This window comes from Myotis nattereri (genome assembly GCF_964212035.1).
Source record: "Myotis nattereri genome assembly, chromosome: 1".
In the NCBI taxonomy this organism is placed as follows: Eukaryota; Metazoa; Chordata; class Mammalia; order Chiroptera; family Vespertilionidae; genus Myotis; species Myotis nattereri.
In genome coordinates this window covers 155,227,340-155,251,318 of record NC_138075.1, presented here as the reverse complement: position 1 = coordinate 155,251,318, position 23,979 = coordinate 155,227,340, and the positions used below count along the sequence as shown (strand labels likewise).

Genomic DNA, 23,979 nt, shown 5'->3' with positions numbered 1-23,979 from the left:
CAGCAATGCTACTGATCACTTAAATGAATTTTATCTCTTTGTAAGTGGTCTGAAGACAGAATTGGCTCCTGTGAAATCATCAATATCCATTTAAAAAGTAATGCTTGTTGCCGAAACCGGTTTGGCTCTGTGGATAGAGCGTCGGCCTGCGGACTGAAAGGTCCCAGGTTTGATTCCGGTCAAGAGCATGTACCTGGGTTGCGGGCACATCCCCAGTGGGAGATGTGCAGGAGGCAGCTGATCGATGTTTCTCTCTCATCGATGTTTCTAACTCTCTATCTCTCTCCCTTCCTCTCTGTAAAAAAACAATAAAATATATTTAAAAAAAAAAAAAAGTAATGCTTGTGTTCCTTTTTTTTTTTTTTTTTTTTTTTTGAGGAAGCTAAAAATTGGGACTGTCTTTGTTTTCCCCAGGAAAACCTCTTTTTTGTGATGGAATTTCTCAATGGAGGAGACTTGATGTACCACATCCAGAGCTGCCACAAGTTTGACCTTCCCAGAGCCACGTAAGAGCCCTTCGAAGGGTCTGGGGTTTTCCGCTGTTCGTGGCAGTGTCTGTGCCCCCACAGTGCCCACAGAACACTCCTTCCCTCCCCAGGGCGTGTTTGTTACCTCACCCAGCACGCCTAACTCCCAGGACGAGGTAACACCCGAGAATATACCACACCAGGCAACCATGTTCCTAGTTTGTGAAGCTTACATTCTTGTCAGTGTTGTTTAATTTCTCTGTGTTTTGAAATCAACTGTGTAGTTTCTCAAGGAGATGCCCCAGTTCCTCAGGCTTCTAGATGATGTGAGCATGGAAGAAAATGTGTGCCCTTTGAAAAGAGAGCAGTCCAATGGAGCACAGATTTTAAAGGCGGTCGCAGGATGAAGCTGAGGCCTTTTGTGGAAAGGTCAATGCGAAGCCATAAAGCTCCGAGCATGAGAGTTCAGAATCCGGGAGGGACACTTAGTCTGAGAATAAACCTTCACCTTCTTGGGCAGCCCTCAACACAAGCGAGTCCAACAGGCTGCCTATACCCATTGGGACTGCAGCTGAGGACCCCCTTCCACCCACCCACCCCCTTCCAGCTCCCACCCCCACCGTCCTTTTCCTGAATGGTAAAACCACTGTGACTTTTTTTTAATGGTGCCACCAGGCCCATTTTTAAATGCTGGGTACAGAATTGGCTTTATTTCTTTTCCTTTTTTTTAACATATTTTTATTTATTTCAGAGAGAAAGGGAGAGGAAGAAAGAGCTAGAAACATCAATAATAAGAGAGAATCATTGATCGGCTGCCTCCTACACTCGGGATCGAGCCCACAACCTGGGCATGTGCCCTGACTGGGAATCGAACCGTCCTGCTGGTTCATAGGTCGACGTTCAACCACTGAGCCACGCTGGCTAGGCAGACTGGCCGTATTTCTTCAATAATCTTTCACTGGCTCCTAATGAGTGCTCTGAGTGGTGGTGTGTGAACCAGGTTGAAAGATGGACTTGTTCCCCAGCTCCTGCAGAAACCTTGCTGAGATCCATACCGCTGATCTCGTGGCCCCCGGGAGCCATCCGCACACTGCCCAGAGATAATTGTAAGGACTAGCCACCACTGAGAGACCATCAGGCATTTTTTGTGCTAGAGAGGATTCACTCAGTCCAGCATCCTTCCCAGCTTTGTAAGGCATGAGAGCCATCAGACACCTGCTATCTGTGTTATCCAGGGTGATTGAGCATCTACCTATGAACCAGGAGGTCACGGTTTAATTCCCGGTCAAGGCATATGCCTGGGTTGCTGGCTCTGTCCCTGGTGGGGGGCATGCAGGAGGCAGCCATCAATGATTCTCTCTCATCATTGATGTTTCTATCTCTCCCTCTCCCTTCCTCTCTGAAATCAATAAAAATATATCTAAAATAAAAGGGAAAATTACTTTCCTATTATACTATACAATTGCATTTAATGTTTGGGTATGTTCTATTGGGAAAAAATGACAGCTTGAGCATTGTCCTTTAAAATATAAGAATGAGCACCAGCTGCAGGTAGGGCTAACTTAGGATACCAGCTCTGCTTCATTCCCTCGGAGGACATCTTCCTTTTGTTCGGATGAAACAAAATTCTGTGTGTACACAGATAAATTGTGTACAAACAGAGGTGTGTATACATTACGCAGAGGACTGCACAGAGTAGTCACGGGGTAAAATGGGGGTTTTCTTCCGTTCCGTTAATGAATTGGTGGAGAACTCTGATTTTTCTTCCCTCAGGTTTTATGCTGCTGAAATCATTCTTGGTCTGCAGTTCCTCCATTCCAAAGGCATTGTCTACAGGTAAATGTTACGCTTTCAGACACACTGAAACATCTGTATTTCGTGGTCGCATTAATGTAGTTGATGCTCTTTCGTGCCGTGAAATGCCCAGGGTGTTTTTGTGGCCGAAAGTTTCACACCCAGGCTTCCTGCCCATGCTGATAACACGGGTGATGATTTACTAGTAACCAAGTAAGAAATTCCAGTCTCCAAAGCAATAAGGGTCTGACCTTGCTTTGCTCTTTATTCCGGTCCTTCCTCTTAATCTTCTTCTCACCCCATTTTTCTCCCTCCCTTCCTATACTCTGCTCTTTCTCTTTGATACCTTGTTGCTTTCTTGCTCTGTCTCCTGCGCCTCCTGTCTTTGCCTGTGTTTGCTTTGGGCCACCTAGAATGATCTCCTTTCGGGTAGGGGAGGCGGGGAGCTCTCCCCTGAACACTCAAGCACCCCTGTGGGAACTGTAAGCCTACACCTTGTACAAGTGCACAGACCGCCACGTGTACCCTCTTTTGTGAATGGATGTCCTAAATTTCTCCATTACACGCTATCATTTCACATCCTTCTCGGATGAAAGCTACTGTACTTCAATCTCCTCACTTCTTTTCTCAAAACATAATTGACAGCATACAGTTGTCTGGTTTCTGACTCACTGCAGATTAAAAGGGGAGTAAAAATTAAAAAGAAAGGAGCTATGCCCTAACCGGTTTGGCTCAGTGGATAGAGCATCGGCCTGTGGACTGAAGGGCCCCAGGTTCGATTCCGGTCAAGGGCATGTACCTTGGTTGCGGGCACATTCCCAGTAGGGGATGTGCAGGAGGCAGCTGATCGATGTTTCTCTTTCATCGATGTTTCTAACTCTCTATCCCTCTCCCCTCCTCTCTGTAAAAAATCAATAAAATATATTTTAAAAAATAAAATAAAAAGAAAGGAGCTAGATGGAGGCCGGCTGACCAGCTGGAGGCCAGCACAGCCACACAGGGAGAAGGGGCAGTTGATAACCTGACCCAAAGGGAAGACGCAAGACAACTAAAAGGACCCAGAAGAGTGGGTTCCTGGGCTCTTCTGAGGAAATGGCACAGTCCTGGCCCAGCGTCGTCTGTAAGGGTTCCGGGACGGCCCACACTGGCTGTTGACGGCAGCAGCTCTGTGTCACCGGTTCAGACCCTCTCTCTCTCTCGGGGTTGGTCAGTACTGACTGCGGTGCTTAGAGGGAAGGCTGACAATCCGCTTGGGGAAGTCTCCCCATTTCAGAGGGTGCAGCCAGGCGAGGGCTGCCCTGGGTAGAGCGATGAGACCGCCCTCAGAGGGCAATTCTATTCTAACAACATTGTAATGATGGCAGCGAGGACTTGCTATGCTTTTGTTTTTCAGGGATCTGAAGCTAGATAATATCCTGCTAGACAAAGATGGGCATATCAAGATCGCGGACTTCGGAATGTGCAAGGAGAACATGTTAGGAGATGCCAAGACGAACACTTTCTGTGGGACCCCCGACTACATCGCCCCGGAGGTAGGGATGTGCAGTGCCCCTTCCCAGCCCCGCACGCCCAGCCGGCACCACTGCTTCCTCCTCCCTGAAAATCAGATTTTAAGTATTCTCGTTCGGGATTGGAATTTGTGGGAGTTTTTTGTTTTTGTTTTTTGTTTTTGAGTATTGCATGATTAGGGCTGCATATGCAGCAGTTCTCAATCTGTGGGTCGCGACCCTTTGGGGGTCGAACGACCCTTTCACAGGGGTCGCCTAAATACAGCCTGCATATCAGATATTTACATTACGATTCATAACAGTAGCAACATTACAGTTATGAAGTAGCAACAAAAATAATTTTATGGTTGGGGGTCACCACAACATGAGGGACTGTGTTAAAGGGTCGCAGCATTAGGAAGGTTGAGAACCACTGATATAGGGGCTGCTGTTATTATTGTATGAGGGGATGGTACTCATGCTAATTAGGTCGGCTCTCCAAGTCTTGAATGATGCAGCATATCCTTTCTGTCATGGCTCCTCCCCACCCCAGTATTACAATATCTTCACTCTGCTCAGACCCACCAGAGAAAAAGCAATGGGGAAGAAGCAGGTGGACACTGAACAGGGTTGTAAGTAAGCACCTGAGTAGTCCAGCGGGTCATTTTAGGAGCAGAAAAACCTACACTGTGGTTTCTAAGCTGCCGTGAGCGTGGAGGGATTGCCGGAGTGCACTGGTGTATGCCCCCTTCTGGGATATGAGGACACAATGCTGGTGTCACGTGTTATTGGAAAGTTTCTGGTTTGTTATTTCTTATTTTTAAAAAATGGGAGGACATCACAATCACATTCTGAGCCCCCAGAAGAATGGCATTTGCTCAGAAGAGATCCATCCACCCAACACTCCCCTCCTCTCTCCTTGTTATGGAGTCGCCCCAGGTGCCATCCCAGGGCGATCAGACACCCCCTTCCCATCCAGCCCTTCCCTTTGCATCGCACGTATCATCATTGCTTTTTTATCTTTGACTCTCCCTGTCCTATTGGATGCTGATTGCTCTAAGTCAGGGGCTTATTTTTGTTCCTTTTTTAATAACTTATTATTTTGAAATAATTATAGATTCACAAGAAGTTGCAAAAATAGTACAGAAACATCACCCATATACACCCATCACCCAGTTTGCCCCAGTGGTTACATGGTATATAACTATGATACACTCAAAACCAAGACATTGAGATTGCTACAACATGTGCATAGTTCTGTACCATTTTGTCACATATGTAGATTAGTGTGATCTTAATCACATTTCTATCCAAAGACCGCGTGCACAGCTTGGCACATAAGTTAATAATAAATAACCTTTTAGAAGAATGAATGAATAACCGTATTTATAAATAGGTGGTAATGGTTGTTTGATAGACAGTGATGGACCTCTGATTTCCTGGGTAAAACAAATTTAACAGCAAATCCCTGTCATTGCCAAAGGAACTGTAGTCATCCCGACTCTACAAAATATGTGACTTTTCCCTGTGAGGATGTGGTATTTAATTTTGATTTAACCTTGTTTAAATATAAGATTGGCCTCTGGTCAACAAGAAATTACAACAGGAAAGCTTTTAACTTTCCTGTGTACAAGTACCTTATGCAACATCCTCTCCCTGAATCCTTCTTTCCTCTACATCTCCCAGAATTTGGCTTCAGCGACCTCTCTCTCTGTAACTTCAGTCTCCTTCTCTCATCCTCACACATGCTGGTCTTCACCTGATTCCACTCTTGGTCCTCTTCTCTTCTTACTGTACATTCTCCATGAGCAACTGTATTTATCAGGATGGTTTTAAAACACCGATGTCAGTATGGCCAGCCCAAACTACTCCTTCTTGTTCTGGACCTATACGTCCATGTTTTTGTTTGAGACCTTCAACTATCTCCACAGACCATTCAAACAAAACAGGTCCCAAACTCCTTCCTCTGTTGAACTTGCTCCACCCCCACCCAGCCTTCTCCTTTATCCCTTTTTTGATGTTGTTGTTAATCCTCACCCAAGGATATTGTTCCATGATTTTTAGAGTGGAAGGGACAGGGGTTGGGGGATGGGGGGGGGGAGAAACATCGATGTAAGAGAGACACATCATTTGGTTGCCTCCTGCACACACTCTGATTGGGGCCAGGGATTGAACCTGCAACTCAGGTACATTCCCTTGACCAGGAATTGAACCCAAGGCCCTGGGGTGCAAGGCCCGACGCTCTTACCACTGAGAAACACCAGCCAGGGCCTTTATCTCTTTCTTGGAAAATTGCACTATACACCTATCCATCCAGTCACATAGCCAGGACACTAAGACTTATCCACGTTTTCTCCTTCTTTCCTACCCCTCCCAAATCCAGACACTAAGATCTTCTAAACTTAGACCTCATGGGCCATTGAGCCTATTCTTCCCTCCCCAATTTTGTGACAGAATTAAGATCCCTAGATCCTTTCTCAGTCCCTTCGCTTCAATCCCCCATACTTCTCCTATTCCTTCCCATCCTTACTGTTGGCACCCTCTCCAGGCCCTCGGCACCTCTTGTCTGGACCCCAGTGATACCCTTTTGCCTGGCTTTTCTCTCCATCACCATCCAACTGCCAGTGCTTCTTCTTTATATATTTTCAAGCTATTTTTTTAATCCTCACCCAAGGATATTTTTTAATGATTTTTAAAGAGAGTATAAGGGAGGAAGGGAGGGAGGGTGTGATGGGGGGGGGGGAGAGCAAGAGAGAAACATCGATGTGAGAGAGACACATCGATTGGTTGCCTCCTGCATGTACTCCAATCTGGATCTAGTCTGCAACTGAGGTATGTGTTTTTGACAGGAATCAAACCCGGGACCCTTCAGTCTACAGGCCAACACTCTACCCACTGAGATAAACTGGCCAGGGCTATATTTTCAAACTTTTGACCTGCTCCCTCATCTGTTAAAAATGCATCCTCATTATATGTATACTTATTATATATGAATCTCATACATTTTTGCCAATATTCTCTGTGTGTTTTAAAAGATGCATAAAATGGAATATAATCAGGTTGAACTGAGGATGAAATAGTTTTAAATCACTAAATTTTATTAGAGTTATTAACAGTACAAACATGTTTATGCATTAAAATATTGGGATTAAATAACAAAAGACCACGCTTCAGAGCATAGTTTTCAACACATGTGACCTCCCTCAGTCCAATCACTTCTCTTGTTGGGGATAACAGGATCTACCTCGGAGGTTCTTATAAATAAAATAAAACACATTCTATAAGGAAAACCCTAACACAGATCAGCAAGCCTTTGCAGACATTGTTTCAACAGTATGTAATTGAATATGAATCTACATTTTTCTTCCTCCTAACTTAAGACTGAAATTCTTTATTAACATCACCTAGCCTTAAATGCCTTAATTTCCACCACAGCTGCCTCCTGTCCTCCAGATTTCTTTTCATTTTTCCTGCCAAATGAAGTTGTTTACAAAGATGCGATGTTCAAGCAGTTTCTGGTTGCTTGGGGCTCCCCCTTGTGGCACATCCCAGGAATTGCGTGTGAACCCGTCCTCACTGAAGGCAAACTACTGAACTGATTGTGCGCATCTTTATTTACCTTATCATTCTCCCTGAGTCTATTTTTAAACTGCTCCTTAAGGCAAAGTTTATTTTTAAAAACTTTAAAATTTAGGCCCAGCCAGCGTGGCTCAGTGGTTGAGCATCGACCTATGAACCAGCAGGTCACGATTCGATTTCCATGCCAGGGTTGCGGGCTAGATCCCCAGTGTGGGGCGTACAGGAGGCAGCCGCTCATAATTCTCTCTCATCATTGATGTTTCTCTCTCTCTCTCTCTCTCTCTCTCTCTCTCTTTCTCTCTCCCTCCCTCCCTCTCTCTTTCTCTGAAATCAATAGAAATATTTTTTAAATGTATAAATAAAGTGAAATTTAGCATTTAAGTATTGAGTTAAGGCTAGTGGATAGCGTTTTTATACTGGAAGTCAATAGCAGATTTCTGTTTGCAACTTGATCCTTGTTTTCACAGGTGGGTACCAGTTCATCAAGACAGATATTTACCATGTAGCATATCGTCATTTCCAAATGACAAAACCCTTTGTCTTTCCTTCTTTTCACTGGAGCCTCACAACAACCCAGTGATAAACTACACGATAGAGGACTAAGGCAGAAGTAGAACCTATAGTATTTAGTATGGCCTTCACAACTGTTTCTTGCTGTTTGTTTGTTTAGCAACTCCTATATTAGAGTAGTGATGGTGAACCTTTTGAGCTCAGCGTGTCAGCATTTTGAAAAACCCTAACTTAACTCTGGTGCTGTGTCACATATAGAAATTTTTTGATATTTGCAACCATAGTGAAACAAAGAATTATATTTTTGATATTTATTTTATATATTTAAATGCCATTTAACAAAGAAAAATCAACCCAAAAAAATGAGTTCTCGTGTCACCTCTGACACACGTGTCATAGGTTCGCCATCACTGCCTTAGAGACACTTTCACAGTATTCCTGAGCCTCACTCCAAGCTTGTCTCATTTCCCAAGGACAGGCCTGGGGAGAGGTAAGGGTCAGAGATGGGTGCTGTGCACATTATTTTCTGCATCAGAAAGTTCACCAGCATCAAGATATAAAGCTGTCCTAGAAAATACTGAAATGTCTAGAACAGTGGTTCTCAACCTTGGCTGCACATTAGAATCACCTGGGAATCTTTTTAAAATCCTGATTTCTGGGCCTCATCCTCTGGAAATAATGTTTCTTCGTTACTAATGTTGTGGCCCCACCCCATAACAAAGAAACAGAATTTCTGGAGGATGAGGCCCAGAAATCAGGATTTTAAAAAGACTCCCAGGTGATTCCAATGTGCAACCGAGGTTGAGAACCACTGGTCTAGAACCATAGTGTCACTTTTCTTTCCGGGGCTCATCAGCGCTACCATTCATTCCAAAGACCCATTTTCAAAGGGGGAAATTCCATTTCAAATGAGGAATGCTATACTGAAATGCTCCGTGTGTTTGTGTGTGTGCTCACACAGGTGAGCTAACCCTTAAATTGCAGTGTGAAAAGAAGGTCCCAGTCTTGCTTTTTAAATTTAGTATTTCAATACTAGTATCCGTTCTCCATTTTGCTTTGGGTAATAAAGCAGCTTCCCCCAAACCATCCTGGCAGCCGGAGTCAGGAGAGACAGAATGTTCTCTTCTCCATATAAAATTAGAGAGAGAGGAAGAGAGAGAGATGGATCAATGTGACATTGATCCACTGCCTCCTGCACACCCCCTACCAAGGATTGATCCCGCAACTCGGGCATGATGGGGAATTGAATCAGCACTCCACACACACACACACACACACACACACACACACACACACACCGTGCATGGGACAATGCCCAACCAACTGAGCCACACCGGCCAGTGCTATGTACTGACTTTAATTGTGGTAAAATATACGTACCATAAAGTATACCAGCTTAACCATTTTTAAGAGTACAATCAGTAGTGTTAAGTACATTTGCATTGTTGTGCAACTAATCTCCAGAACTTTTTCATCTTGCACAACTGAAACTCTATCCCCATTAAACAACAACTCCCCATTTCCCCCAGCCCCTAGGAACCATCGTTCCATTTTCTGCCTCTATGAAGTTGAGTACTCTAAGTACCTCATGTAAGTGGAATGGTACAATATTTGTCCTTTTGTTACTGGCTTATTTCACTTAGCACAATGTCCTCAAGGTTCACCCATGTTGTAGCATGTGTCAGGATTTCTTTCCTTTGTAAGGTTGAATAATATTCTACTGTATGTATAGACCACACTGTATTTATCCATTCACCCACTGATGGGCCCTATGTCCTATTTTAGAGAAGGTTACATCATTATTTGTTGGGATGAAAGCACTGAGTAGAGTGACGTGTGCACTCTCTATGTTCCAACATTAGAAAGGAAGTTGCTGAATGGCCTGAGTACAAAAACTTTCCTGCAAGAAAGTGGATTGGTGAACAGGTATAAATCTTTTAAAATTAGGTAGGATTCCAGACTTTAAATCCACTACCCTTAAGAATAGTCCAGACCAGTTCTACTCAAAGCACCAATATCAAAGTGTACATGGCGCTTACATCCAATATCTATATTGAACAAGTTGGTATCCTAGTCTGTCTCTTGGCATGGTCACAAAATTTTACTCTCTTAGTTGTAAACCATGACTAGTTCAGATTTAAGGAATGGACTTGTTCAGATAACCTCTCTGGATACTTGGTCACCCACAAAAACTTTATGCAAAGATGCAGGACAGTAGAATACATGGGGTTGGTTTAGATATTCACCTCAGAGGCACTGGAGAGCTGGGATAGATATCAGCTTTCTTAGGTCTGTGTCTGCTGCCCTCACATCACAGATGGAAATGAAGGCTAACGATGTACACAGTTTAGTTATTTCACTTAAGGCCAGGGGACAAGTAGAAATTGAAACTCAAAAAATGTTTGCTCAGTTTTAGATTGCCTACTCATTTGTATTCAATCAGTACCTTCCCAAAATATACAGTTCTCAGTGTGATCTTTGTTTATACCACATACTACTGTCATCACCATCAGTGATTTACTGATTGGCCTTGAAAAAGCCATACAAGGTGTTCACTCATCAACCTCACTTTTATTCATTACATTTTTGGCTACACAGATCTTGCTGGGTCAGAAATACAACCATTCTGTTGATTGGTGGTCCTTTGGCGTCCTCCTCTATGAAATGCTAATTGGTCAGTCACCTTTCCACGGGCAAGATGAAGAAGAACTCTTCCACTCCATCCGCATGGACAACCCCTTTTACCCCCGATGGCTGGAGAGGGAGGCTAAGGACCTTTTAGTGAAGGTAAGAAATGAAGTCAAGGTTAGTATTGGGTTTTCTGGTCAGTATTCCTATTCACTTCTAAGCTCGGATTTATACCTGGTAGAGTAAACAATAATTGTCTTGAGCTGAATTTACATGGGATGCTCACCATCTCTGTCTTAACTGAGGCACCAATGTGATGAACATTAGACAGCAATAAACCCTATGTGCATAATTTACAAAAAGAAATGACCAGGAGCCAGTTCCATGACTCTTGGTTGCCCTCACTTGGACATGTGATTAGTCCACTGAACAAGTACAATTTGTGGCTTAAAACTCGTCTCCCCCCCCCCCCATAGTCCCTATTAAATCTATTCAGTACAGTCCATCTTCCCCCACTCCTGGTGGAAAACTTGGACAGGATGCATGACTTTTCTGCTCATTCTTAGGGAAAATACATAAAACACCACCTCAACTGAGAAATTAAAACTGTTCAGTCTAAGACACAAGTCCTCACATCACTATTAACCCCAAAGCAAAGACTTCTGCTCCCTCTCCTCTGCCCAAGTTCCTGACTGGCAGCACTCAGCTTTGGGGAAGGGAGAGTGGTCATACTTGTGTGTCTTTGTTCTCTTCCTCTCCAGCTCTGGAGTTTCTATTTCAGACCATCCCAGGTTAAAAGCATGTAGAAAATTGAGGGATAATGAGGAGAAAGAACTATCCTTATATGGCTGGGGGCCTTGATGCTCTTCCAGTTTGGTAGGTTGTTAAAGCCAAGACTTCGGTGATGCGTTCTAGTGGGTTTTTGGAAATCCCTACCACTGGGGACATTTCTGGCTGAAGCTCTTGAAATGCAGGCTATTCAATGCATTCCACAGCCCAGCTCCTGTACCAAACCCTATTTCAGCAGCACTCCATCTCCCTGGGACTCTCACTGCTGGAGCCTGCCTAGCAGCTCTCAGGCAGACCAGCTCCCTGCCATACCCCCTACCTGTGTCCACTGGAAATATGAATGCATTTTTCAATCTAAAACTTTAGGAGTGCAGGCTGTCACCATCTTAGCAGCAATCTCCAGAATTCACCATCAACACAGGAATCAGACCCCCATCCATGATAGCCCAGGATCAATTAAGAATCAGTGTACAGCCCGGCCAGCACAGCTCAGTAGTTGAGAGTCGACCTATGAACCGGGAGGTCACAGTTGGATTCCTGGTCAAGGCATATGCCCAGGTTCTGGGCTGGGTCCCCAGTGTGGGGCATGCCAATCAATAATTCTCTCTCATCATTGATGTTTCTATCTCTCTCTCCCTCTTCCTTCCTCTCTGAAATCAATAAAAATATATTTGTTAAAAAAACACAACTACTTTAAAAAAGAATCAGTGTACAGTGCTACAGATGTAAACTTAGACACTGGCCATAAGCCAAGAGCTCCCAGGGCAAACCAGTGCACAGACAGAGGAAGCACCTGAAAGCCATCATTAAAGATTTTCACAGAGTCCCAGTTTACCTTTATTGAGGATGCAAGATACTATCAACTGTTTATGACCAATAAGTTGTAAAAACTACACCATGGCAATACAACATGCTAATTGTGTGTAATATTAATAACCACCTACATTTACTGAGCTATTCAGAACTATCTAGGTCAGAAAGACCTTCCAGTATGAGGCTAACAAATCTAAAAGAAGTGGACCCAGAATGCAGGTGCTTTGAACAAAACAGTGTTTTGATTTCTGGCATCTCAGATCTTAGATAACTTTAAAACAATTATTTAAGCCCTAGCTGGTTTGGCCCAGTGGATAGAGTGTCAGACTGCGGACTGAAGGGTCTTGGGTTCAATTCCAGTCAAGGGCACATGTCCAGGTTGCGGGCTCAATCCCCAGTAGGCTTCTCTCTCATCATTGATGTTTCTATCTCCTTCTCCTTCTCCCTTCCTCTCTGAAATCAATAAAAATAAATTTTTTTAAAAAATCATTTAAGGAAATAATTTTAGCCTTGTTCTTCCTATATTGAAAAGGGAAATAGGACAAGATCTTTCAACATAGGAGTTATCAGTGAATTTTAAATGTAAACTTAGAAAAAGATTACCAGACCCATCTCTTTTCACTAGTCTACCTTTTTCCTCATGAAGAACCATGGGAATTAAATTTAAAGGGCAACACTCCTACCTCTCTCACACAGCTGACAGCTTGTCTAAGGTATTTGAAATGTTGAGGTCACTCCTGAGTTCTCCTTGAGGAATCAAGATGTGGAATCTGAAGTGCTGACAAAGCCCAGTAACATCCTCCTCACCCCCAACACCTTCCAAGGCTGGTGGTGTTTAAAAGTCTGAGCCAGTGCAACTCAGCTTTCACTGTTTCCGACTGTGATCCAAACAGTAGTAAACTTAGAAAGCTCCTCAAACAACCAATTAAATTCACTTTTAACGGCTGAACAAAACACATATAAAATGAAAACTGATTTCAAAATCAACCAATTTTTTTAAAAGATGGTAAAAATAAGAGCAAGATTATAATGCAAGCAATTTTCTTTACATAAAGACAAGTTCAAATGTTATTACAGTCGCCACATTTATTTGACATTGGGCTTTGTGAAGGACTTAACCTGGCTCAATACCAGTGGGGGACATACAGGAGGCAGCCAATCATTGATGCTCTCTCATCACTGATGTTTCTATCTCTCCCTCTCCCTTCTTCTCTGAAATCAATAAAAAAAATATTTTTTAAAAAAGAATGAACTACTGTTGATATATAAAACAACTTGGATGGATTTCAAGGGCATTAAACTGACTGAAAAAAAGCCAATCTCAAAAGCTTGCATACTATATCAGTCCATGTATGTAACATCCTTGAAAGGGCAACATTATAGAAATGGAAATCAGATTAGTGTTGGGGATAGTGGAGGCAGGGGATTGACTATAAAGGGATATCCCAAGGTAGAGCTTTGTGTTGATGGGACAGTTCGGTATCTTGTTCGCTGTGGTGGTTACCCAGATCTACACTTGTGATAAAATGACATAGAACTAGACATACTATACCATATTGCATCAATGTGTGTTTCCTAGTCTTGATATTGTGCTATAATCATGTAAGATGCAAACATTAGGGGAAACTAGGTGAAGGGTCCACAGAACATCTTTTTTTAACTATATTTTAACACCCTGTGAATCTATATATATATACTTAATGTGACCCCTACAATTCATAAGTTTAAGCCCTAATCCCCCAGTATGATGGTTATAAGAGGTAGGTAATTAGGTATTGATTATATTATGGGGGTGGGACCTCCACGATGGCATTAATGCCCTTATAAAAGGAGCAAAGGAGATCTTCCCCTCTCAAGTGCATGCACCAAAGAAAGGTCAGGTTATCACACAGCAAGAAGGTGGCCTTCTATAAGTCAGGAAGAGAGCCCTTATCAGAAACTGACTATGCTGACACCTTGATCTTGAACTTCCACACTCCAGAATTATCCTATATAATAAAAGGCTAATATGCAAATCGACCGAAGGGTGGAACAACTAGTCACTATGACATGCACTGACCACCAGGGGGCAGACTCTCAATGCAGGAGCTTCCCCCTGGTGGTCAGTGCACTCCCACAGGGGAAGCACCGTTCAGCCAGAAGCCGGGCTCACAGCTGGAGAGCTCAGCGGTGATGGTGGGAGCCTCTCCCACCTCCGTGGCAGCACTAAGGATGTCCGACTGCCTGCTTAGGCCTAGGCCATCAGTTGGACATCCCCCAAAGGCTCCCAGACTGTGAGAAAGTGCAGGCCGGGCTAAGGGACCTCCCTGAATGTATAAATATTGTGCACCAGGCCTCTAGTGAGAAATAAATGTCTGTTGGTTAAGCCACACAGTTTATGGCATTTTGTTATAGTAGTCCAACCATACTAAGATACTGTAATTATTTCAAAATAAAAAGTTTAAAATCAAAATCTAAGGCTAAATGCCAACAAATACAAAAAAAAAAAAAAATCTGCAGAGTTTCAGTAGCAAGAAAAAGACTTGCAGCTAGAGTAGAAAGTAAATGTGGTTTAATAAAGCAGAAACCAAGACGAGGATAAAGAAGGGAAGAAAAAGGACTGCTGTTGCAAGAGTATTTAAACCCATGTGTTAGAGTTTGGGCTTATTCTTTCCCTCAGGCGTTAATGAAAATCCCATGCCCTTGCTCCAGGGGGAAGGTAGCTCTTGCCCATCTTTTAACAATTGGCCTGACTTTTGCAAAAACCAAAGGTAATATTTCTGAGAAACTTCCTCTAGGGAGTTTGCCTAATGTTGTGAAACCCAGGAGCAGTAGGTCTTCTGGAAAAGCTGAACAAAGAAGCATCTAATGGCATCTGTCACAGTGGCAGTGTCAGCACCAGACTCTATCCCCTTTAGCCCTCATAGCACATGGGGGTGTGTAACACGGGGAGCAACTGCACAAGGAGGGAGGCTGCACTCCATTAAGAACTGCAGCTGGGACGCTGCAGCACAGTGGACCATTGCCAAAGACATGTCTCTTTCTTCCCCATTTATTCATCCAGGATGTCCGGTCCATTTGTTTGGAAAATAATGGAAAACTAATTATCTCAAACAGAATGCCTCTCCCTTTTGTAAAAGATATATCAGAGGAGTGGACAAAGAGGAAGAGAAGATTCCAGTGACAGGTGCTAAGCACGGGGTGGGCCATCCTTGGCAGCCCAGCACTGCTTTTTCGCCTAAATAGCTGAATTTAAACAAACTCTCGCTACATCCTGGCCACTTATGTAAACAGTGTGCTATTTTCTATCAATGTAAACCACACTTTTGACAGCTTTTGTGAACAAAAGCAAGTATTACTACATGAACATTTATTCCCTCAATTCAAATTCCTTGCCACAGACACAGTTATCTTCAGGACCTTGGAGCAAGAGGAGGTGACTTATTGCAGGGCAGAAAAGATAGTAATTTACTCTTGTGTGCAAAACTAGAAAGAATTTTGACTCTTTTTTTACGTTTTTTAAAAAAGATTTTATTGATTTCAGAGAGGCAGGAAGAGGGAGAGAGAGATAGAAACATCAATGATGAAAGAGAAGCATTGATTGGCTGCCTCTTGCACTCTCCCTACCTTGACCTCCTGGTTCATAGGTCAACACTTAACCACTGAGTCACACCAGCTGGGCAGAATTTTGAGTCTTGAAACTGGAGATCATATTATATTCTCATTATACATTTTATCTTTAAAAAAATTTTTTTTAATTACACAGGTACATATAACAGGCTCATGATCCTCTTGGTACAAATGCCACATGTTACTAGAAAAATCTAATGGAAAACCTAGTATGGTACACACTTGGCCTCCGGCAGTTACTTCTAACTTAATTCGCTGAAGCATTTAATTATAACAACGTGAGCTAGTGTTCGCCCTTTTCTTGAGGCACTTGCATCCTCTCTCTAATCTTGTTTCATCAAAATGTCCTTAAGAAGTGGAGGTCAATAATTTATTATGATCTTTTCAAGGGAAGATATAAAAAGCCAAGTCACTTATTCCCTCTGCTTTTAAAAAATCAATCTGCTTTTCCATCTGGTGACTCACACTGGTATTTGAATCTACAGAAAAATGTGTCTTACTGTGAACTTTGTGCCTTTTTTATAAACTGTCCTACATGTTGAAAACAAGAGTCTAACACGGTGATGGCGAACCTATGACACGCGTATCAGAGGTGACACGCAAACTCATTTTTTTGATTGATTTTTCTTTGTTAAATGGCATTTAAATATATAAAATAAATATCAAAAATGTAAGTATTTGTTTTACTATGGTTGCAAATATCAAAAAATTTCTATATGTGACACGGCACCAGAGTTAAGTTAGGGTTTTTCAAAATGCTGACACGCTGAGCTCAAAAGGTTTGCAGTCACTGGTCTAACAGAAGAGGACTGAAGACACAATTTGCAAATAAATAAAGAAGAAAGACAGCTTACTCACTTATTCAACAAGCATTTACTGACCATATACTTTGTGCATGGCACTGTGTTTGATTCTGTAAGAAATAGAAACATAAATGGTGTCTGCCCTCCAGAGCTTACACTCTAGTAGGAAAGATAGGCGTGTGTGTGTGTGTGTGTGTGTGTGTGTGTGTGTGTGTGTGTGTAGCTAATTCTCTAATGGAAGGAAGACATTCTGTGGAGTACACAGGAAGACTATCCAATACCCGAAGTAGGAATGGGCTGTTGATAATTTAGGCTCTATCACTGGCTGGACTTGTGATCTTGAGTTTTCTCACATAACAATATCTGCTTTTAACATCTGTTTTTAAGGTCAGGATAATATAGCTAAGGCATCTAGCACAATGCCTGACTCTCATTAACCATGTGACAATGGATATGACTTGAAAAGGAGGGAGAACTCACTATAAGTAGAGGTGATCAATGAAAGCTTCACAAAGAAGAGGGGGTACAAGCTGAACCCTGAGAGGTGGGTCAGGATTTAAAGATGAGGAAAGGGAAATTGGAACAGAATGTGGGAAGAGGTGTCTTCTTGCAAGATGGTAATGTCATTAGCAAGAGACAGAAGTAGGAAAGGCAGGTGGCATATCCATAAGTAGACATGTCTGAACACCAGAGTGCGTTATAATGGGAACTGAAGGACATGTGTTGGCATTTGACTACAGAGAGCCTGGAATGCCCGCCCAGGGGGCTCAGAGGACATTAGCACTCACAGGAGTATAGATTGACTTGCTTCACCCTCCATTTTACAAGTCAGGAAACTAAGACTCAGAAAACTTGCCCAAGGCCTTGTGGGTAGTAAGCTTCTTAGATGACAGTTTCATGTTATTTCCACTATGTAGTGGCTTTCTAGTGAGATGCTTTGGAACTCAAGTTTCCCCTGAGAGGCCTCAGCAGCCATCATATGTCAAGAGGAAAGGAAGCTAGAACCATGCCCAGGACTGACCACCTGCATGCACAGGGGTGATTGCATGGCATTTCACTTAGATTACTAAAAAGACTCTCCTCATTAGAGAGAGAGAGAGAGAGAGAGAGAGAGAGAGAGAGAGAGAGAGAAGAAGAAGAAGAAGAAGAAGAAGAAGAAGAAGAAGAAGAAGAAGAAGAAGAAGAAATTTTCACTTTGTTATAGTATGTTATTTTTATTTATTTATTTATTTTTTTGTAGAGTAAAGCCTGTGAAGCTTTTCAAGTAGTAAGATAGCACAAGTAAAGCTGTGCTTTAACATATGGACTGGCTATTCTTGTAATTGCTAAAAACAAGAGATCTCTGCAATTCAGTATGAGTGGAGGTCAAGTTCTGCCAGAATCTCATGGAAAATACTGCATTCCATCATGGTTCTGTTTAAAACCCACAGCCTCTTTATGACACCCTCCAACTAGCAGTTACTTTATAAATAAACATCTAGTTGATGTAAAAGAGAGTGATGACTATTCCGGAGACTAAGAAAACACGTGACTTTTTTAGTTTCAAGTCTGGACTCTCGGATTCCTTAATGCCTTTGACATGTTTTAAGTTTTAAGAGTTTGCAGGTTTCTTTCCTGTCCTGGCCAATGTTCATTTTGACCTCAGAGAGGAAAGTAACAAGAGAGGGGACAGAAGAGGAAAATGTCTATGTAACAGGTCAGAGATGACAAAAGATGATTTAATGATTACTCACCCAGCAAACTTGCAGGATTCAAGATTGAGTCTCGATAATCATTTGCCTTCTCCAAAGCCACCTGTCAGGGACTAATTTACATTATAGCTGCATAGCAAGGCTGTAATTCCCAGAGGACAACCTTACAAGGAATCAAATGAAATTATCACTTACTCTATGTTGTTGGGTTTTACAGACCAGAAATCAGTACACACATACACATGTGTGTGTGTGTGTGTGTGTGTGTGTGTGTGTGTGTGTGTGTGTGTTGTATGTGGGTGTGGGTGCTGTTATTTTATTTAACCCTCAGAATGGCCCTGGGAGTAGAACACTTCATTCACTTTACAGGTAAGGAAACTAACTCACCTGTAACTTTCCAGAAGTCCTATAAATAACATAGGATAAAGCTGTTTTAAACCAGGTCTATACAACTCAAAAAATAGCATTTCTAGGGAGTAAGAAATCAAAATCTCATACTCTAAAATATTCAGAAGGCTTGTTCGAGTGAGAGTGTTGCCGCCAGTTTACTCATGTCAACAGTTGATAACAGTAAGTAAAAAAAAAAAAAAAAAAAAATCTTATATAATAAAAAGCTAATTAGACCGGGGTGGACCGACCTTCCGGAATGACCTTCTGAAACAACCAGTGGGCGAGGCAGCCAGGGCTTCGAAGGCATACTCTTGCATGAATTTCATGCATCAGGCCTCTAGTAAGGTTAGAAAAGCAAGTGGCAAAAAGCCAGGCGTTTATCTTTGTAGAGTCAAATTTGTGTGACTCATACACTAAGAAATGCTACCTCCATCTGAAGCTACTTGGCTCATCCCTCAAGAAGTAACTGCTCCCTTTTTTCTCCTTTGCAGCTTTTTGTGAGGGAACCTGAAAAGAGGCTGGGAGTGAGGGGAGACATCCGCCAGCACCCTTTGTTTCGGGAGATCAATTGGGAAGAGCTTGAAAAAAAGGAGATTGACCCACCATTCAGGCCTAAAGTGGTAAGGAGACACCAGGGGATGGGACCACCTGTTCCAGCCATTCTCCTTCTACTCCCAAGCTGCCTGCCTGTCCCCTTGAGGGTGGGAGGGGCCTGGCTCTCAGTTATGCTCCTATTTAAGGGTGACTTTTGATAATCTTAGAAAGCTGAATTGTACACCATACTGAATAGAATTCATGAATAAGTGTTTGTTATTACATTCTCTATCTTTTTCATGGGCACCAAATGGACCAGGTGGCTTGAGGAGAACCTGTCCCAATCTGGGTTGTCTTGGAAAACAGTCCAAGATGTTTAATAATAAAATTAACATGGGTGGGAGAACCAATAGCAGTGAAGGATGTTGATAAAAGAACCGGAATAGAGAATCTCAAAACTCCTTCCTTCTCCCACCTCTCACCAACCCCCAGCCCACACCCCTACCCACTGTTCCCTATAGATTATAAGGACAGAGGTCAAATTTGGGCTCACCCTTTTTTTCAAAGGTGGCCAATTCTGCTTCATGTAAACTATTAGCTAGAAACATTAGATCCTATTTGAATGTTTACTATGGAATTCCTTTATATGAATTTAATTATACTATTGCTGAATTGATGAGTCAGGATATTAGAGATGTGCAACAAAAACCACATATGATCATCTGTATTATTTCAGTTTAGTTTATCTGCAAACATCAACACTTTCATACACAGGTTATAATTCAGCTTTCTAAGATTATCAAAAGTAGAGATAATTGATTTAGTGGCTGATTTTCTTCCCTTTTTCTCTCCCCCGCCCTCCCCCCCCCCACCCCCTGCCAAACTCTGATCAAGAAATCACCATATGACTGCAGCAATTTTGACAAGGAATTCTTAAATGAGAAACCCCGGCTGTCATTCGCGGACAGAGCACTGATCAACAGTATGGACCAGAACATGTTCAGAAACTTTTCTTTCATTAACCCGGGGATGGAGACGCTGATATCCTGAATCCCATCTTCAGACACACAGAGGAATTTTCCTTCTCTCTGGAACTGGTTCGAGTGACACTCCTTGGGTTCCTTTTCAACTTGGGAAAGAAAAGAAACACTCAACAACAAAGGCTGAGGCCTTTCAGCTCCCCACTGACTTTGCATCTGTAGCAGAAACCAACTCAACTTCACTAATGACACCACCTTTGGTTTCTCTGATCTTCCACAGCTATTCTTGAAGTTAGGTCATGACTAACCATAGTTATTTACTTGAAAGATGGTTCTTCGCATTGGGAAATATGTGAAAACTTAATTCTGCTCTAAATGATGGCTCTTCACTTGTGCACCAACTGCTGATCAATGAAATACTTGATGACTCAAGGAGCAAAGTGAGAACAAATGTCTCAAGACTAAAACAGCACGTTGCCTGGTGTAGTAATGGATTTCATTCAGGTGCAGACAAGTAGTCACTAACCCATTTTATTCTATGTACACCTGTGGAAGTGTGTGAGTGGTAGGGGGGAAAGCCCTGAATAAGTTTTTATGGGAATCCTTCACAATAAACATAGCTTGTAACTTGAGATTTACAAATCCATCATTCTGATTAGCCATGAAATACACAGGAAAGAGGAAAATGGAAAGTGGGAAGAGCTCATATCACTGATATGGAAAGTTTTAATAGAACGCTTACTCTGGTGACCTTCTCAACATAGATATTAAATTTAGAGTCCAACAAAAATAGAATCATGGTACTTCTGCCAATAAAACCTTTCCATACATCCATTCTTAGTTGATTTCAGTACAGTGGCAGTCACTCATTGCTATCCTCACATTTATTATAACAAGTAAAGAAGTGAAGTATATAATTCTTCCAAGAGAAAAAAAGCAGTCCCTTATACCATTACTGATGAATTGATGACTGATAAGTCTCTCTTTAAGCATCACTCAAGAGACCCATGCATGCTAATTGTAGCAGTCAATCTGGTTAAATTACAGTACTAGCTATACATTTTTAAGTATCTGTGCTGTTTGTATATTTTGATAAAATGTTGTGACTTAATGACAAAGAGGTGGATATGTAAACATGGAATAAAAGAAAGAAAGAGAGATGCCTCTTAATAGTTTCTCTACTGCCCCTGCAAAAACTTGGTTCTGTCATGGCTATCATCAAGATATAGCTGGAATTGAGTTGATATTTTAAATTTGAGGAATCAATAAAAATCCCAAAGTGGAGAAGAAACTCAGATAACACTTAAGTCATTGGTATTTTGTTCCTCTTTCCCTTCACCACAAGATTCCTTGAAGGGCTGGTAATCACGGTTGCCTCTACTTCTCTCCAACCTCTCTCTCCTGACACTGCTTTCTTGAAGGATTACCTTCTTGTCAGTCCTTGTGGAATGTTCTAGGCCCTCATCAACCTTTCTACAGCTTTTTATACCAGGAAAGAGCCTCTCTTTTATCTCAGCCCCTTGGACACTCTGACACAGCATCTTCTTCCATTCCCATCATCTTTGATTACCTCATTGGCAAGCCCCTTTTCCTCCTCCTGCCCCCAAATCACTTCCAATGCCCCCTCCCCTCCTTGCTTTCACTTCCCTTGGTTCTCTCCTTCCACCTCCTATCTTAAGGCTCACTCAATGCAATTAATCTCAAAATTCACATCTTCAGCTCTAACCTCTCTGCTAGGCTTCAAATAGGCTCCATTAACTATTCTATGTTCTTACAACCTTTATCTCTAATGCATTTCCTATTTCTGTGAATGGCACCAACACAGGCCCAGTCATCCAGGCTCAGAACCTCAGTCATTATTGACTGGTTGACTGTCCCCTCTCTCATTTTTTAATGAAATTATTATGATTCTGCTTCTGCAATCTCTCCGAAGTACATTACTCATCTCTACTTTCTTTCCTACTAATCATGCCTGGGTCAAATCTCCCCATCTTAAGTCTGTCTCTCCATTTTAATTCACATATACAACCTATATTATAAACTTTTAGGTAAAAGTAATTTTCCTCTACTCTCTTATATTAAATTCCTGGAGCTTGCAAATTAAACTGACAAAAGACATATTAGCAAGAGAGGTATGATGTTATTTACACATCCAGTGCACATACAGGTGGGAGTGCTCAGTGATGAGTCACGCAAGGGACTGGTTAGAATTGAGGCCTAAGAGACATATGAAAACATGCTCAAAGTCACTAATCATCCGAGAGATGCAAATCAAAACAACAATGAGGTACCATCTCACACCTGTCAGACTGGCTATCATCAACAAATCAACAAACGACAGGTGCTGGAGAGGATGTGGAGAAAAAGAAACACTTGTGCACTGTTGGTGGGAATGCAGACTGGTGCAACCACTATGGAAGACAGTATGGAGTTTCCTCAAAAAACTGAAAATGGGACTCCCATTTGACCCTGTGATCCCACTTCTAGGAATATATCCCAAGAAGCCAGAAACACCAATCAGAAAGGATATATGCACCCCTATGTTCATAGCAGCACAATTCACCATAGCTAAGATCTGGAAACAGCCTAAGTGCCCATCAGTAGATGAATGGATTAGAAAACTGTGGTACATCTACATGATGGAATACTATGCTGCTCTAAAAAGGAAGGAACTCTTACCATTTGCCACGGCATGGATGGATCTGGAGAGCATTATGCTAAGTGAAATAAGCCAGTCAATGAAGGAAAAATACCACATGATCTCACTAATTCATGGATAATAGAGACCATTATAAACTTTTGAACAATAATAGATACAGAGGCAGAGCTGCCTCAAACAGATTGTCAAACTGCAGCGGGAAGGCCGGGGAGGGTTGGGGGACAGGAGGTAGGGGGGTAATAAATCAACCAAAGGACTTGTATGCATGCATATAAGCATAATCAATGGACATAAGACACTGGGGGATAGGGGAGGCTAGGGGACTGTCTAGGGCTGGGGGGAGGGGGGGAAAATGGACACATATGTAATACCCTTTGTATTACTTTAAGCAATAAAAAAAAAAAAGAATTGAGGCCTGAAATACCTAACTTAGCATGAAAAAAGGAAAAGAAAAATGCTTCTATGGGAAGAACAAATAGGTTTATTTAGGAAAGACAAATGGGTTTTCAGAAGGACAAACAGGAGATAAAGTTTTTGATAATGTTTGAATGGTCTTTCCATCTTTCTCAGGGCCATAAAGCTCCTTCAGAGACGGGATTTACAGGAAGTAGGTTTACCCTTGGTCTCACTCCTGGGAACAGACCCACACCAAAGAAGGAATTTATGGTGGTCCTCGTTTCTCTGAAGTTTTGGCTTGTAGTCTGATAAGAAAAAAACGCAAGAAGTCCTTTTCCTGTATCTATTGAATCTTAAATGTCTTTAGCTTAAAATAATTATTATTTATGAAATATAGAAATGTTATCTTCACAAATCAAAGGTTTTATTCCATCACACTCATGTTCAAAACCCTGTGTAATCTTCACTGACCATAACCCATTTAAGACCACCCATTCATCCCCAGACAACCTCTCCACCTTTACCTCTTATTTCTACTTTTCACTCACCTGTGCTCCAGGCAATCTGAATTTCTTAGCACTGCCTCTCTACACCCATTGTTTACCACCTCTTGGCCTCCCCAAGATGCTAGTTTTTCTGCCTCTAATGCCCATCCCTACATGTTCAATGTCTTCCTATCTCTCGAGATCCAGTTCAGTTGATGGGTCTGTCTTGAGGTATCCCCCCTCTCCTCATTGTCCCCCCCTTGAGTTGGTGTATCTCCTTCTCACTTCTCTAAAGTCCCATCTTATTGCATTTCTCTGTGCATTTCTCGTGGCACTCACCATTTTCTATCCAGTTGTAAAAGAGT

The 23,979-nt window shown here is 42.1% G+C and overlaps 1 protein-coding gene across 2 annotated transcripts in view; it reads left to right on the top strand.

Moving 5' to 3' along the window:
- The window catches only part of PRKCQ (protein kinase C theta), a 136,807-nt gene extending 113,690 nt beyond the window's left edge, over positions 1-23,117 (top strand). For both annotated transcript variants that reach the window (XM_081089317.1, XM_081089316.1), the window contains exons 13-18: positions 415-506; positions 2,241-2,303; positions 3,655-3,793; positions 10,436-10,624; positions 19,052-19,180; positions 19,989-23,117. In XM_081089317.1, the coding sequence (XP_080945443.1) occupies positions 415-506; positions 2,241-2,303; positions 3,655-3,793; positions 10,436-10,624; positions 19,052-19,180; positions 19,989-20,144 (768 nt within the window). In that variant the 3' untranslated portion in view covers positions 20,145-23,117. The remainder of the gene's footprint in view (positions 1-414; positions 507-2,240; positions 2,304-3,654; positions 3,794-10,435; positions 10,625-19,051; positions 19,181-19,988) is intronic.
- Positions 23,118-23,979: the final 862 nt, after the last annotated feature.